General features: G+C 54.7%; 1 protein-coding gene across 1 annotated transcript in view; it reads left to right on the plus strand.

Moving 5' to 3' along the window:
* The window catches only part of GABRA3 (gamma-aminobutyric acid type A receptor subunit alpha3), a 113505-nt gene that overhangs the window by 19879 nt on the left and 79288 nt on the right, over positions 1–14338 (plus strand). The window contains exon 3 of the mRNA XM_006136294.4: positions 1818–1939. Coding sequence (XP_006136356.1) covers positions 1818–1939 — 122 coding nt within the window. The remainder of the gene's footprint in view (positions 1–1817; positions 1940–14338) is intronic.

Raw genomic sequence — 14338 nt, forward strand, 5'->3', positions numbered from 1 at the left:
AGAAACCGCATTAAACGTGCAGAATCAGGAGGTAGGACTATGCCATGCTACTTTACCAGTCCCTAATAAGGGGTCCCACTCCAGTGGGTCCAGGGGTAGTGTTCTGCAGATGCACCTGTAAAAGACGCAGCCCACCACAGCTAGCACTGGTGTGTCTCCCCTTTGCCTTGTGCGCTCATCTTAATCAAGCTGCTGCTCCCAAGTAATTTCTTTCTCCCGCTAGTCACAATGCATCGATTTGTCAGCGTTGGGCTGCAACCCCCACTAGATGAGGCTCCTGCAGCACTTCTAGCAATTCATCCGCTAAACCAGCCATTCGTCTCTGTGCCTGGCTGTGTTTCTTTATCTAGCGTGCTGCATGTCCAGTTTCTTAATCCTACCTTCCGTCTTCTTGGAGCTTAACTTCCCTGGGTCGTTCTTTTCCTCTCCCCACCTTTCCTGCAATCTCTGCATTTCTCTAGATTGTCCTGTTTGCTTTCCCTTTCGCTTAGTCTGTCTGTCCACTTGCAGTCCCTGCTGGTGTCTCCGGCTGGGATGCGAATGGTGGGGAAAGCCCCTACAGGCACCCTATTGACATTGGCCCTTAAACACTTTTGGGCATCTAGTGATTTGTGACTTGAATTTCAGAAGTGAATTGATCCCCGTGAGAATTGGTGTGCTTGGCATCTCTACTCACACCAAGGGCATGACTTTAAAGACTGCAACCTTTGAATGCTTATCCCAATATCTCCTTAGGCTTGCAAAATTGCATTGGAAATCTTGTGAGATGTATTGATATTTTCCTTGTTGCTTCTGGGTCAGAAAATACAGTGGGCGAAAAAAAGTCTTTCCGTACAAATGGCATTTCAGCATTTGTGCTCTGAACCGAACCAGGAAACATAGGCCAGTGAGACTGAAATTCAATTGGAAGTGGAGAAAATTTCAACCAACTTCAGAAACAATTTACTTCCTATTTAAGTGACAGTGCAGTGCCTCGTATCCAGAGTGGTTTGCTTATCTCTAATCCTTTGCAATGGGCCCTCCTGAAGGGCAGAGCCTATAAGCGTCTCTAGCCATGAGTTTTCCTGCATCTCTTGCTCAACGTCTCCTACTGGGAGAAAGTGGGACCGCAGTTACAGTGAGGTCTCCTGAGTTCTGCTAAACCTTTCTCATTAGGATGTTGAGTGGGAGATGCTAGAATAGGGCTGGATGATTCTCCCAACCAGTGCTCCTAACCCATTCCCCACGTGGCTGGTTAATGGGAGATTCTAGCACCTTAGGGTTCTTCTCCACTATGCCGGGGATCGATTTTATAGTGATTGATCTACCGGCCATTGATTTACCGTGTCTACTTAGACATGATAAATCAACCTCCGAGTGCTCTCCTGTCGACACCAAGATAAAGAAGAGTAGCTGGTGTCGACGGGAGAGCAGTCCAGGCCGACCTTACTTGCCGCGGTGACTTGCGTGCCATATGTCGACTTCAGCTCTGCTATTTGCATAGCTGACGTCACATTGATTAGCTCAATGGCAGGGGTTAGTGTAGAGAAGGCCAGTTGCCAGCACCCCCATACATCAAATGAGCGCTCTACTGTCAGCTCTCTGCTGTCAGCCTCTGCTCTGGCTACAAGGGAAAGAGGCTGGGCTGGAGTAGGTGTGATGTCTCCTGCAATCAACCTCCTACACAAGTTATCCTGTGGACAAACATAAAACATATTGCAGCACAGGGCTGCAGACCTTGGCTGAATAAACATCTTTGTTTAAAAGAAGAGCTCAGGGCATATCAAGGCATGATTTCCAGTCTGATTTCTCCTCTTGCCTTTCTCTCTTTTCCCCAGGCTTTCTCAGAAGCATGGTCCAGATATTGTTGATGACAGCAAGGACAATATCACCATCTTCACACGCATCCTGGACCGGCTGCTGGATGGCTATGACAATCGGCTGAGACCGGGACTCGGAGGTCAGTCTGCATTGGGAGGGTTTTCTTTTCCTTCGCCTCATAGGTCTAGAAATGAGTTATATGTTTACACACAGAGTAATATCAAGCAACCCTCCATGGAGTAAGGTGGGGAAGGGGGGAAATTCAGTCCCACAGTTGTTCTTTTCCCTGGTTTTTTATAACCCCAATGATCTTCTGGTGGGAGAGAGACCCACCTCCATCTCCTGAGGTGAGAGAGGAAGAGGGTCTCTCTTTGACCTAAGTCCTGAGTTTCTATGATAGCTGCATGAATGGACCTCTAAATGAACCAATGATGGCTTCTCTTCCTACACTAATGGACCCAACCCACCTCCTAGAGAACACTTTCTCTTGCAGAAAGAATAGACTTTGGTCTTCAAGTTCATTCAGTCCTGGGCTCCTACCTCAAGGCTCCACCAAATGAAAGCCTAGACACAAACCAAGCCAACCCATCCCAGGCATTCTTGGGCTCCGCTTTCATTCCCATTTCCTAGCGCAGAACCCCATGGAGCAGCAGGTCAGACCGATGTCCTTCTAGCCAGCTGACGTCAAAGGAATGCCCTTTCAGTATCAAAAGAATTTCTTCGGTGTCTGCATCCCATTTAGTAATTCCTTGGGAGATTCTTCTCACACTGGGTCTTAGCCAGATCTCTCTCACTGGGCCTCCAGGGTCATCCGAACTTCACGGTCATCAGGAATGGGTTTTTTAAGCATCCAGAATTGTGCTGAGTGCCTGATAAGGCAAAGTCCCTCCGGCAAAGAGTGGACAGTATAACTGTGCATGACATGATGCAGAAGGACCACAGCTGGGGTGTGCCGTGGGACGAGAGTGACTTGTAAGACGAGGAGGTTATGGACTGAGGCATGGGCACAGAATGGGGGGTGGGGGGGGGGTAGGACTGGAGGGGTGGGCATTCATTATCTTTCTTCCCCTTAGCTTGGTGTAGGCTTTGCATCCAATTTTTTTCAGAGGGATGTGACGGGGGCATGTGATGCGGCTCTCTCTCAAGGTTCTCCAGTGCCCAGAGGTTGCTGGCCATTGTCTACCTGTGAATCCAGGGTACTGGGTTTAGTTTGACTTGCACTGTGTCTGAACATAAGAACGATCAGACTGGGTCAGACCAAAGGTCCAGCCAGCCCAGTGTCCTGTCTGCCCACAGTGGCCAATGCCAGGTGCCCCAGAGGGAGGAAACACAACAGATAATCCTCACATGATCCCTCTCCTGTCACCCATTTGCAAACAAACAGAGGCTAGGAACACCATTCCTACCCACCCTGTCTAATAGCCATTGATGGACCAAACCTCCATGAAGCTATCCAGCTCTTTTTTGAACCCTGTTAAAGTCCTGGTCTTCACGCCATCCTCTGGCAAGGAGTTCCGCAGGTTGACTGCGAGCTGAGTGAAGAAAAATGCCCTTTTGTTTGTTTTAAACTGCTGAGCGTTCCCGCACCTCACTGCCCCTGGGCCATTCAGGACGGCGAGGAGAAGCTGAGCTCTCCTATAGAGAGGCCTAGCACTACGTCTGCCGTCGCTTCTGCTGGAATTAGTACGGCAGCCAACTCCCCCCCTCCCCAGTGAGTACTTTGGCAGCTGGGGACGGTGACGTCTGTGACGTGAGTAATTGCGGGCTCCCCCTCCCCTGCAAGCTGTAGTTCTTTACTGCTCCCAGCAGCTGGGAAGGTGGCGAATGGACTCCCTCAGGTCCCCATATTCTGCCGCTTCTATGGGAAAATCTGCTGGGAACGCAGCTGCTCTAAGGCCAGGCTATCTTAGAGGGAGGCTCTTGCTCCGTTCCTTCCAGTGACTCCTGCTGGAAGAGGCTTACTAATCTGTGCTGCCCAGCATGCGGGTTCCTCTCCTCTTTGCTCCGGTCTGTCCTGCTCTCCATGTACGATGGCCAGAGTCTCCTTTTCTAACAGAGTCCTGCACTGTCGCTCCCTCCGCTCCGCGCCCTCCCACCCTCGCTGCTCCTGCAGGCCGACCCCTCTCCCACGAAATCAGCCAAAACCCAGCCCGCTCTTCTGCCTTCAGCAACCTGCCTGGCTGCATGATGCACTCGCCCAGGAAGGAAGGGGTTAAAATATCTGCATAGGCCATCCATCAGTTTTATTGCTTTGACTGCTCCTCGCGCTCCCCCCGAATTAGCTGCAATCCCGCTGATAGCTTTGCTTCCTCGAACCTCTCCGAGGAGTGGATCGATGCCAATGAAATGCATCTGAAAGAGGACTTAGGGGACATCGGTGGCTGATTCTGGGCTCAATAGCGAAGCAATCCCCAGCGCCAACGATTAACAAGAGGACTCCCATGAGGCCCTCCTGGAGAAGTTAAAACCTTCCTAGGAACGTCTCTGGGATATTGCGCTCGGTCCTGCCGCGAAACTGGGAACATAATGAATTGCCTTTGTCTGAGCCGGATCTAGCGCAGCCTGCACAAAGCCGCCCTCACCTCGGCTTCCCCCTCATGCGGCGTTTGTTAAGGGCTGCGCCAGAGGGGAGGGGCCGGCCAAAGTAAGAAATAAGGTTCTGCGCGAGGGCTGAGCGGCCGTGTGGGGGGCGAGCCTGCTTCCATCTCTGAGCGCGGCTGTGGGGGCAGGCACGTTGCGGACTCTGCAGCGTGGGTCTCTGAGGGCTGCGGGGGCTGTTGGGGGGGGCCTCTGGTGGAGGGAGAGGTGGACACTAACGGGTTAGGGGGTGGAGGGCGGAGGGTAAACGGGTGTCTTGGGGTGCCATTCACCACTATTTGGTTCTATTGACCCAGATGCCATGCGGGTGCTGCTTCCTATTAAGTCAGCCACTGCACGGCTGGTCGCCATCTTGCTGCTCCGGCTTACCTCAGGGATATCAGTCAGCCATCTGCACGGACCAGGCCGTTCGCAGAGCCTGCGCCTCCTGGCATTCTTCGGGATCCCCTCTCCCACCCGTTCGCCTCTCTCCCTCCATCGTGCCTTGTTCTGGAGGAGGCTTCCGGCAGCTCTGCGCAGTTTGCTTTGGGGGTGCGATTTAGCCTCCCATATAGCACAGTGAGGAAGTCTAGTGTCCGTATTCGGCAGGGCTGCAAAGGATAACTAGGAGAGGGCAGGGCCTCATGGTTAGCAGGCAATTGGGACTCCGGACTTGTGAGTTCAGTTTGCAGCCTGACCACTGAATCTGTGTGACCGTGGGCAAATCACAACCCCCTTGCCTCAGTTTCCCCCTTTTGCAAATGGAGGAAAGGTTGCCTTTCCCATCGAGGCTTTGAAATGGAGGGAAGGCACGTCACATGCTTTGCCATCCCCTCAAGGAGGGCAAGAACAAACTCACAGCGTGAATTATTTCATTATCGCTGGAAACCTCCAATGACGGAGGAGCCCAGGGGCAAAGTCTCCAGATTTCTGCCATTGAAAACTGTGTCCTAAGTGAGCGGTCACCAAGCAGTCGATCAGGATCTACCGGTAGATCTTGGAGCCTCGGACAGGGGATCCTGACTGGTTTGGCGGGGAAGCTCTCAAGCACTGGTGCTTCAGTGGCCCCTCCACCCCGTCGTGCTGCTCCTGCCATCTGCCTTGGAGCTGTCTCCTGGAGCCTCCTGTGTGACGGACCGGGCCGTGTCTGAGCACAGCTGAGGGCGTCCGCTCAGGGCGAATTGCTCAAATCCGGGGTTCCTTACAGCCCCCGACTGGTGACCTCTCCACACAGGCCACAAACCAGTCTCACAGAGCGCTCCAGCTGCCTGCCTGAAGCCTCCCGAGCAAAACCCCTCCGACACCCCAGCAATATCCGCGCCCCCGATGGCCCCGGGCCTCATACACAGCTGGTGGGTCCTAGCACCCAATCCCACCGACCCCGAACAAGTTCTGTCCGGTTCCAAGAAACCAGCCACAGATCCCTGGTCAATTTACCCTCTGGACCTTACCCACAAATCACGCTGGGCCAATCCTTTAGCATCTAACATCTAAAGGTTTATTATTACAGGAAAGAAAAGCATGAGAGTAAGGTTATTAAAGTACAGTACGTTACATGCACCGAATCTCCCAGTTCTCGATGCAGGCTCTAGCAGAGATGTTGCAGCTGCTGGTTTAAAAGTTCTTGTTGCACATCCTACGATCAGGATGGGTTCACAGGTCTTCCGGGCTCTTCAATCCCTGCAATGCTGCCTCTGGGATGAAGTGCTGAGCTGAGAACAAAATGGCATCGACCGCATGGCCTCTTTATACCTCCTTCCTGGCCTCTTCTGGTATGCAACAGGTCACCTGGTCCTCAGCCTCTCTCTGTTCCCTGCTGGCTGCTCTCAGGACAGCCCCCATTCTTTGGGTGTGTCTTTGGCCCATTGAGAACCATTGTTCCACAGGTAATTAGCATGTCCACAGGCTCCACAGGCTCGGCCCTGCCCAATGCTTAACCACATGCAGGGAAATCTTCAGTTTCCACACAGATTACAGATCTACACACACAGACATTATATACTCACATAACCAGTGTACACAGGATCAGAAAACAACAAGCTCCCATTCAATACCCCACATGGCTCCCTTTCATACAGATTTCTGGGGCCAACACCCCCACCTAGGGGTGCAGCAGCGATCTGGCTGCTTCCCTCCAATTCGGTTATGTGACATCCTGCTTGCTGTGCAGGCTGTTGGAGAGAGAAGGGGGGGCACTGGTGTCTTTCCCCCCCACTTCTGTACCCTGTCTCCACTCAGAGAGAAGGGGATGGAGGGAGCCTGGCAGTGCACATCTCTGTCACTCACACACTGTGTGTCTGTCATTCTCACAAACACACACACACACTGTCCTTCCCTCTCCTCTCCTGACCCAGCACATAGGTGGGGGGTTGTTACTTTTACTGCTTGCAAAGTGGGTTAGTTTGGGTTTTTGACTGGTGAGTTATAAAATGCTGAATCTGTCCCAGCTGGAGTCATGATCCCTGTGGTAACTGCTGCTCCCGGACGTGGCTGGCATGTCCCTGCAGCCCCTGAAAGAGCAGAGCAGGGGGTCTGCACACGCCGTCCTGGCCTGCAGACACCGCTCCTGCAGCTCCCATTGATCAGTAATGGGGAACCGTGGCCAGTAGAAGCTGTGGGCTCAGTGCCCGTAGATGGGGGGCAGCACATGGTGCCAGGGAGCCTTTGCTGTCCATGCCAGCTGCTTTCAGGAGTGGGGCAGGGCCAGGGCAGGGGTCAGCTGCCTTAACCCCACTGCTCCACCCCCCGGCAGCCGTCTCAGTTAAACGGTGCCCTGACACAGCCTGCTTCCTGACCCCACTGCAGTCCTGCATCTCCTCCTGCACCCAACCTCCTGCCTCATACGTGAGTCCCCCTGCACCCAAACGCCTTCCCAGAGCTTGCACCTTGAACCCCTCCTGGACCCCAATCCCCCACCCTGGGTTAATCCTGGAGCCCCTCCCACATGCCAGACCCCTTGGCCCAAGACCAGAGCCTGCATCCCAGCCCCTACCCCAGCCTGGTGCAAGTAAGTGAGGATGGGAGAGGAAAGGGGATGGAGTGAGCAGGGTGAGGCCTCGGAGAAGGGGTGGAGCAGGGGCGGGGCCTCAAAGAAGGGGCGGGAAGGAAGAGGGGCAAAGGTATTTGGGTTTGAGGCCGATCTTACATTGCACTTAAGTGAAACAGTGCTCTTGTGCTTAGAAAGGCTGGAGAGCACTGTCCTAAGTAACACCGACACCTTACTAAAGGGTGAAGCCGCAGTACCATACTGCAGGTACAAAGATATCGCTGGCCCCAGGACTCGCAGGGCTGTTCCGTCGCCTTGTGCTGCTCCAAACCTGAGGTCAGCTCTTGGCATGGGCCACGTGCCACTGAATGTATTGGTGCCTCACTCTAAAACGGGGTATGCCTCAAAAACTGGGCAGAAGCGGCAGTCCTGTGGGGGGCTGGAACGGGAGGGGCTGAGTTGGCAGGAAGCGGTTTCCATCATATGCAGGGTTTCTCGTTTGGTTCAATGGTTCTTCGCACCCCCACGACGTCAATCGTCCCAGCACCCCTGTAATTGCTATTTTAGACCATGTCTGGAATGGCCGGGTGTCCACTGGCTTGTGACTAAGGGGCATTTGCAGAGTTGTGGGCTAGCCCAGGACTGGAATAGGCCTGGTTGCGTTGACAGAGTTGTGCAGGGAAGCGTTGTCCCCAGTTCCCGTCAGTGCTGAGGAATCTTTAGAAACAATCAATAGAGCTCTGACGCGAACCCATTCCTCCCTGGAAAGCCAATGCCCTTAATGAGCCTCTGTGTTGCAAAACCAAGGCTGTTAGGGCAATTAACTCTGCAGCTGCGACTGCAGCTGCGGAAGAGGAGGGACCCATCCGTGGCATTTCTGCTTGACGCCTTTGCCGTTGCATAGATTTCCATAAAAGATCATGAATGACGACGCAAGCAAATGCGCTAGGACGGACGGAAGCATGGGGTCGTGCCGGGGGTGCCCCGTGTACTCCTGTGAGAGACAGGAGAGGGAGGCATGGTACGGTGTGGATGGCCAATTTGGGTAGGAAGCAAAGCTCCCAATGGACTTAGCGGATGACCTTATTGCTGCCCCCATTTCAGAACAGCAAGGACATGCCAAGGCGCGCTCTCTCCTGGGAAGCAGGGACTCCGAAAAGGATTTGGGGGTTGCAGGTGATGCTGAGCGGAATGTGAATGAAGTGTGACACTGTGGCCAAAAGAGCAAATGCAACCATGAACCTGGCGGAGGAGCAGAGATTCTGCCTTTCTCTGGCACCCGTGCGACCCCGGCTGGGTCCTGTGTCCCGTTCTGGTGCCCACCATTCGAGAAGGAAGTTGATACGCTGGAGAGGGGTCGGAGAAGAGGCGGGAAATGATTAAAGGATGAGAGACGCTGCCTGACACTGATAGACTGAGCGCGCCGGATCTGCTGAGCTTCACGCCAAGGCGTAGGAGTGATGTGAACACAGTACACGTACCTCGAGGGGGGAAGAGATTTAAGAATGAGCAGCCAAATTAGCAGAGGAAGGCCTAACACAGAGGGGGGGAACATTAGGCCAGGGCCGGATGCGGCCTGCAACTTGACTGGATCCGACCCCCGAGGCTCAGAGCCCCCCCCCCCCAGCTTTGGGGAGCTGGTGCTGGTGCTCCAGCCCCCTCTCCCCCCCTACACACTGCCCCATCGCAGGGCTGCAGCACCCCAAATCTACTGGCCTGGGCCCCGCTAGGTTCTGGTGTGTGAGGAGAATGTGGGGTGCACCTTTCTCCTTCTCAGCCAGGGGCCACCTCAGTGAGGGGTTTTTTCCCCCTCACTCATGTGCGGCCCCCGGCTGATTTTTCTGTGGGTCAATGGCCCCCGACCCAAAAAAGGTTCCCCACCCCCCACCCCTGGTCTAACACTGTCCAATGGCTGAAAGTGGAAGCCAGACAAATTCAGACCGGAAATAAGGTGAGAAATTACCCTTGGAACAGCACCCCCAGAGTCATGGCCGTTTCCTCATCACCGGCCATTTTTAAATCAAGCTTGGATTTTTCTTTGTTCTAGCAGATCCACCCTGGGAACTATGTGGAGGACGTTGTCTGGCCTGTGTTACACAGTGATCCCTTCTCGCCTGGGGATCCATGGGGCGGGGGACAGGGGCTTTAGGGGCTGCAGCTCAGGGCCTCGGGCTATGGGGGGCCCTGCAAAAGATCTCTGGGCTGCCAAATGAGCAGATCTTTTTGAGAAGCCCCCTTAGCCCAGGGCCCTGGGCTGCAGCCACTAAAGCCCCTGCATGTTACCTGGCCCTGCCTGGCCGGGAGAAAGGTGAGTGGCGGGTGAAATGCGGCTCCATGTGTTACGGTTCCGCCTCCCACCCGCCCGGCTGGAGCTCCATCACCATGTGGGCCAGGGGAAGCTCTGTCCCCGTGCTGCCCCCACCTCCAGGCTCCGCCCCGCAGCTCCCATTTGCTGTGAATCCTGACCAATGGGAACTGTGGGGGCGGTGCCTGTAGGCGGGTGCAGGGCTGTGCGGCTCCCCCACCATCAAAGGGCAGCTGCATCAGGTGAGCGCCCCGCATCCTGACCCCCTGCCTTGCTCCTCAGCCCCCTTGTGCACCCCAAACACTCAGACCTAGCCCCACGCCAGCCCTCACGCCCAGTCGGAGCCCTCACCCTCCTCCTGCCTCTCCCCCACTTTGAACCCCTCATCTTTGGCCCCACTCCGGAGCCATGGGGCCCCCGCAAAATCTAATAGCCCTGAGCCTCCAGAGGGATTAATCTGGCCCCGGAGGGGGAGGAGGAAGCAGTCCTTGTGGGGGAGGGAAGGGCTGAGTGAGTCTAAATGGCATTCCTGAGGAAGAGGCACTTACACTGCAATCCCTAGAGGGGCTGTGTCTTTGGTGGGGTCTCTCAGAGCTCGGCGCACAGAGAGATGCTGAGCAAGTGGAAACCGAAGGCTCCGTTGAGAAGTGAGAGGAGCAAGGAGGCGACCGTGAAAGGGGGAGGAAGAGACGGGACGCAGAACACGTGAGACAAGCAAAAGAGAAATGAGAGCGGGTGGGAGGAAGGCAGAGACGCCACAATCTGCTTTTAACATCCTGTGAAATATTTACAACCTCACGGCAAACGTTTAGAGGCCCATCTGAAACCACTTAGCCAGGACAGCAAGTGCTGAGCACAGCATACGGGGCTGCAAGCCACCTGCTCTGTGCTGAATGCCGCCCTGAGAGCCGGGCTGCCCGTCTCGCACGTTCTCCGGAGCCTTCCCCCGGCCCGGCCAGGTGCCGAGCAGTGTTTGCCGGGCCCTCGGAAGGGGTTATGTAAGCAACAGAATGTCGACGGGGCGACTTTTCCTCTCCTGCTACCATCCTTGTGTTTGTTTTCTTCTCCCCTCTGGCTTTACCATCTGCTCCGGCCCACTCCAACAGCTCCCACGCCAGAGCTGGGTCTCTTGCCAGGACGCCAGAGAAGCGTGGCGCTAGCAAAATGGAACCACAGCTGGTCAGAAGGGCCCGGCATTCCTGAGTCAGGCCCGGAGAATGGTACCATGGCAATGCTACTTAATGCCTCTCCCGCCCTGGCAGATACCCCCGTGGCTGGGGGTGGCCTCGTGTCCTCTCCCAGGGGAGACAGGAGTATGGACCATGAAGGCATGGGGGATTAGCTCCACGGGTAGCGCATTCACTTCGCATGTGAGAGGTAGCGGGATGAACGCCTGTATCCTCCAAGCGTCCACTTTTCCTTCCTCAAGCCGACAAGGTTGCCGAGAGGTTAAAACGATGGGCTGCTAATTACCAGTGTACTCTGCACATGTTGCTTTGAATCCTCCTGCTTTCTCGTGGACTTTCTCCTTCTGTTTAGCTGTGTGGATGGAAAACTGGTTTGCAATCTAGGAGACCTGGGTTCTGCTGGGTGAGCTTCCATGACTCAGTTTACTTCTTTCTGCCTTGGTTTCCCCATACGTAAAATGGAAATAATTATCAAGTACCTAAGAGGGTGTTGCAAAGAGGAGGGAGAAAAATTGTTCTCCTTGGCCTCTGATGACAGGACAAGAAGCAACAGGCTTAAATTGCAGCAAGGGTGGATTAGGTTGGACATTAGGAAAGACTTCCTACCTGTCAGGTCAGGGGGGTTAAACACTGGAATAAATTGCCTAGGGAGGTTGTGGAATCTCCATCCCTGGAGATATTTCAGAGCAGGTTGAACAGACACGTGTCAGGGATGGTCTGGACGGTGCTTGGTCCTGCCGTGAGGGCAGGGGACTGGACTCGATGACCTCTCGGGGTCCCTGCCAGTCCTAGGAGTCTGTGGTTTTTGTGTGACACACGAAGGGCGCTTAGGTGCTGGCTCGGAGAGGAGCGGTGGTGGGATGTGGCAACTGGCCAAGTGCTTCCCACACTCTTGTCCCCAAGTGGCTGCCCAGCCCTGTCTCGCTGGCACGACAGAGCTGGGTGAGCTCTGAGGGCCTTTGTGCTTGCCTCCCTGCTGATCTGAATGGCCCTGGCCAGTCAGGGTGAGCAAATCAGCCACACTAGCCTTCGCAGCCGCCTCGGAGGTCACCTCCGCTCTCCCCGCTGCCAGGGCAGTGCGTTTCCACACCTGCATTGAGGCGGGATGGCCTCACCCGGCTCTGAGGATTATGCTTGGGTGGGGTCGCAGTACTGCTGCCCTTATTTCTGTGCTGTGGCTAGCCGGGCCTCCGGAGCTCCGCAGCTAGCCAGCAGCTCCTGCCCTCTGGCCACCCAGCTTTGAAGTCAGCCCAGAGGTAAGGGTGGCCTTACTGCGATCCCCCTACCCACCTCTTTTGGGTCAGGACCCCCGTGTTGAAAAACGCCCGTCTACCCCATGCAGTCTTATAGCATAGCTCACACCAGACCAGATTCTGGGGGGGGAAACGACAGTCTGTGATACGTTTTGACTTTGGCAGGGCCTTAGCAATGATTGATACAAGCTTGCCCTCAACCATTGCCATATCCCAGCATGCCTTTTCCTGCCGCCTCTGCACCAGTCTCAGCCCCTGCCAGTGCAAAGCCAGGAAGCCCAGAGCCCTTCTCCAAGCTCCATCTTTTTTTCAGAGCATAACTGCCCAGATTACTGTACGGGACCAGAGTTATTTAAAATAAAGACAAAAAAAAAAAAAACTTCAGCAGATAAAGTCTCCCCTGGGGACACAGAGAGCAGCTTGGTTATTAAGTCAGAGGAGGAATGAAGTGGATCCCGAGGGGATGGAGACATCTGACATAATGGCCAACCATGCAGGAAAAAACCTCATGGTGATAGCGTTTTTATGGGCCGTGTTACCCTCCGGTCACAGACTGCAGCAGTGGGAACGTCTCGAGCCGCTGTCCCTCTCTATAACAACATGCAGGAGAAGGTGTGAGGTATCCCTCGGCTTTCTCTTCTTCACGATCTCGAGGCCTCTCTTCCGGCCTCCTCCACAGAGAAATTGGGGGTATTTTGATGCGTCTTCTCTTCCCTCACATCATGGAGTTTCAAGGACATCTGCAGTGGAGAGATTCAGGTTCTACAGAGACCTTTCCTTCTCCTTTCCAGAGCCATGTTTTGTTTTGTTGTGTTTGGGGGGGGGGGACTCTTCTTGGACCCCTCTCTTTTGGGTCCCACAGAACACACAGCTTGAGTTCATGTGGGGATTCCAGTTTGTAGCACAATCCTCCAGGAGAGCAATAGCTATGAGGCGTGCTACTGTCTGGTCAGACCCAAAGATAGGCCCAGAACTGTAACATCAGGTCCAGATGTCAAATGTCCTAAGGTTCAGAGCATCTGGATTTACAGAGCCAGAACCCTGGTGTAAATCAGTGTAGCCACACTGGAGTCAAGAGAGGGATGTCCTTTACACCAGCTGAGGATGGCCCAACCAGTATGTCTTCTGGCCCAGCTTTCAGGCCTTTCTGGGAACATCTCCACAGCAGGGCTAAAGCAGAATTAAGCTGCACCAGGGCTGGCCCACAACATTTTGGCACCTGAGGTGAGGAGCTCAAAGGACGCCTCCTGTCCCCTCACTTGGGCCAAAACTTTGAAAGGTCTCAGTTCTGCCTCCTTCCTGTTCTACTCCTCTCATGATTCTGTTCTGCTACCTACATTTGCACCAGCAGCAGACACAATTTTTTACACTCTGGGTGCTAGTGGTGTGCCCCCCCAGTCTGGCACCTGAGGTGGCTGCCTCAGTTTGCTTCATGGTAAGGCCAGCCCTGAGCTGCACAATTTGAGCTACATCCATTGCGTAGCTGAAGTCGAAATAGCGAATTTCTGCCTTTGGTGCTGTCTCCACAGCACAGAGACCGAGTTAGAGCGCTCTTCTTCCTCCGGCTTCCCTTACTCCTCATACAATGAGGGTTACCGGAGTTGGAGTAAGCAGTTCTCCAGCTCGACAGTATTTCAACATTATGTCGCAATAGCTGCTCACTGTGTAGACGCGGACTATGATATTTCAGAATAACATCAGTTATTGTAACACTGCTGTGTAGACATAGCCTACCTTTGTGCCTGGTTGATGCAGGTGAAGGGAGGAGACGAGAGAGAATGCATCACCTCCCTTGTCCCCAGTCGTGAGTCCAGGAGAGTAATGAGGGGCATAAGGGGATTGTGACGGGGTTCCTGGCTGCGATGTACGCTCCCCCCCCCCCCCCCCGTCTTCTTATCCCTGACCCACAATGTGGCCCCTTCCCGTCGTGGGGCTTGTGTGGATCCTTGGTCCTGTATTTACCCCTTGAGCGGAGTGTGAGGGGGGCCTGGGTCCACCCTCACTCCAGGCCCCAGCACAGGGCCCTAAGGTGGGGGTGTATTCCTCCCTCCACCTGGCTGACGGGACTAGCCGCCTTACCTCGTCAGCCCACAGGCGAGACTCCTTCCACCCGCTCTGGCCACTTCCTCACTCCTGCTCACCGAGCCCCTCCGCCGGCTTCTTCCCCTGGGTCCGGTTCCCCCTCACCTGTCTCTCCTTCTGTTCCTCCCCGATCGGGCTGGCCCTCTCC

The sequence above is a fragment of the Pelodiscus sinensis genome, chromosome 13 (assembly GCF_049634645.1).
Source record: "Pelodiscus sinensis isolate JC-2024 chromosome 13, ASM4963464v1, whole genome shotgun sequence".
NCBI lineage: Eukaryota > Metazoa > Chordata > Testudines > Trionychidae > Pelodiscus > Pelodiscus sinensis.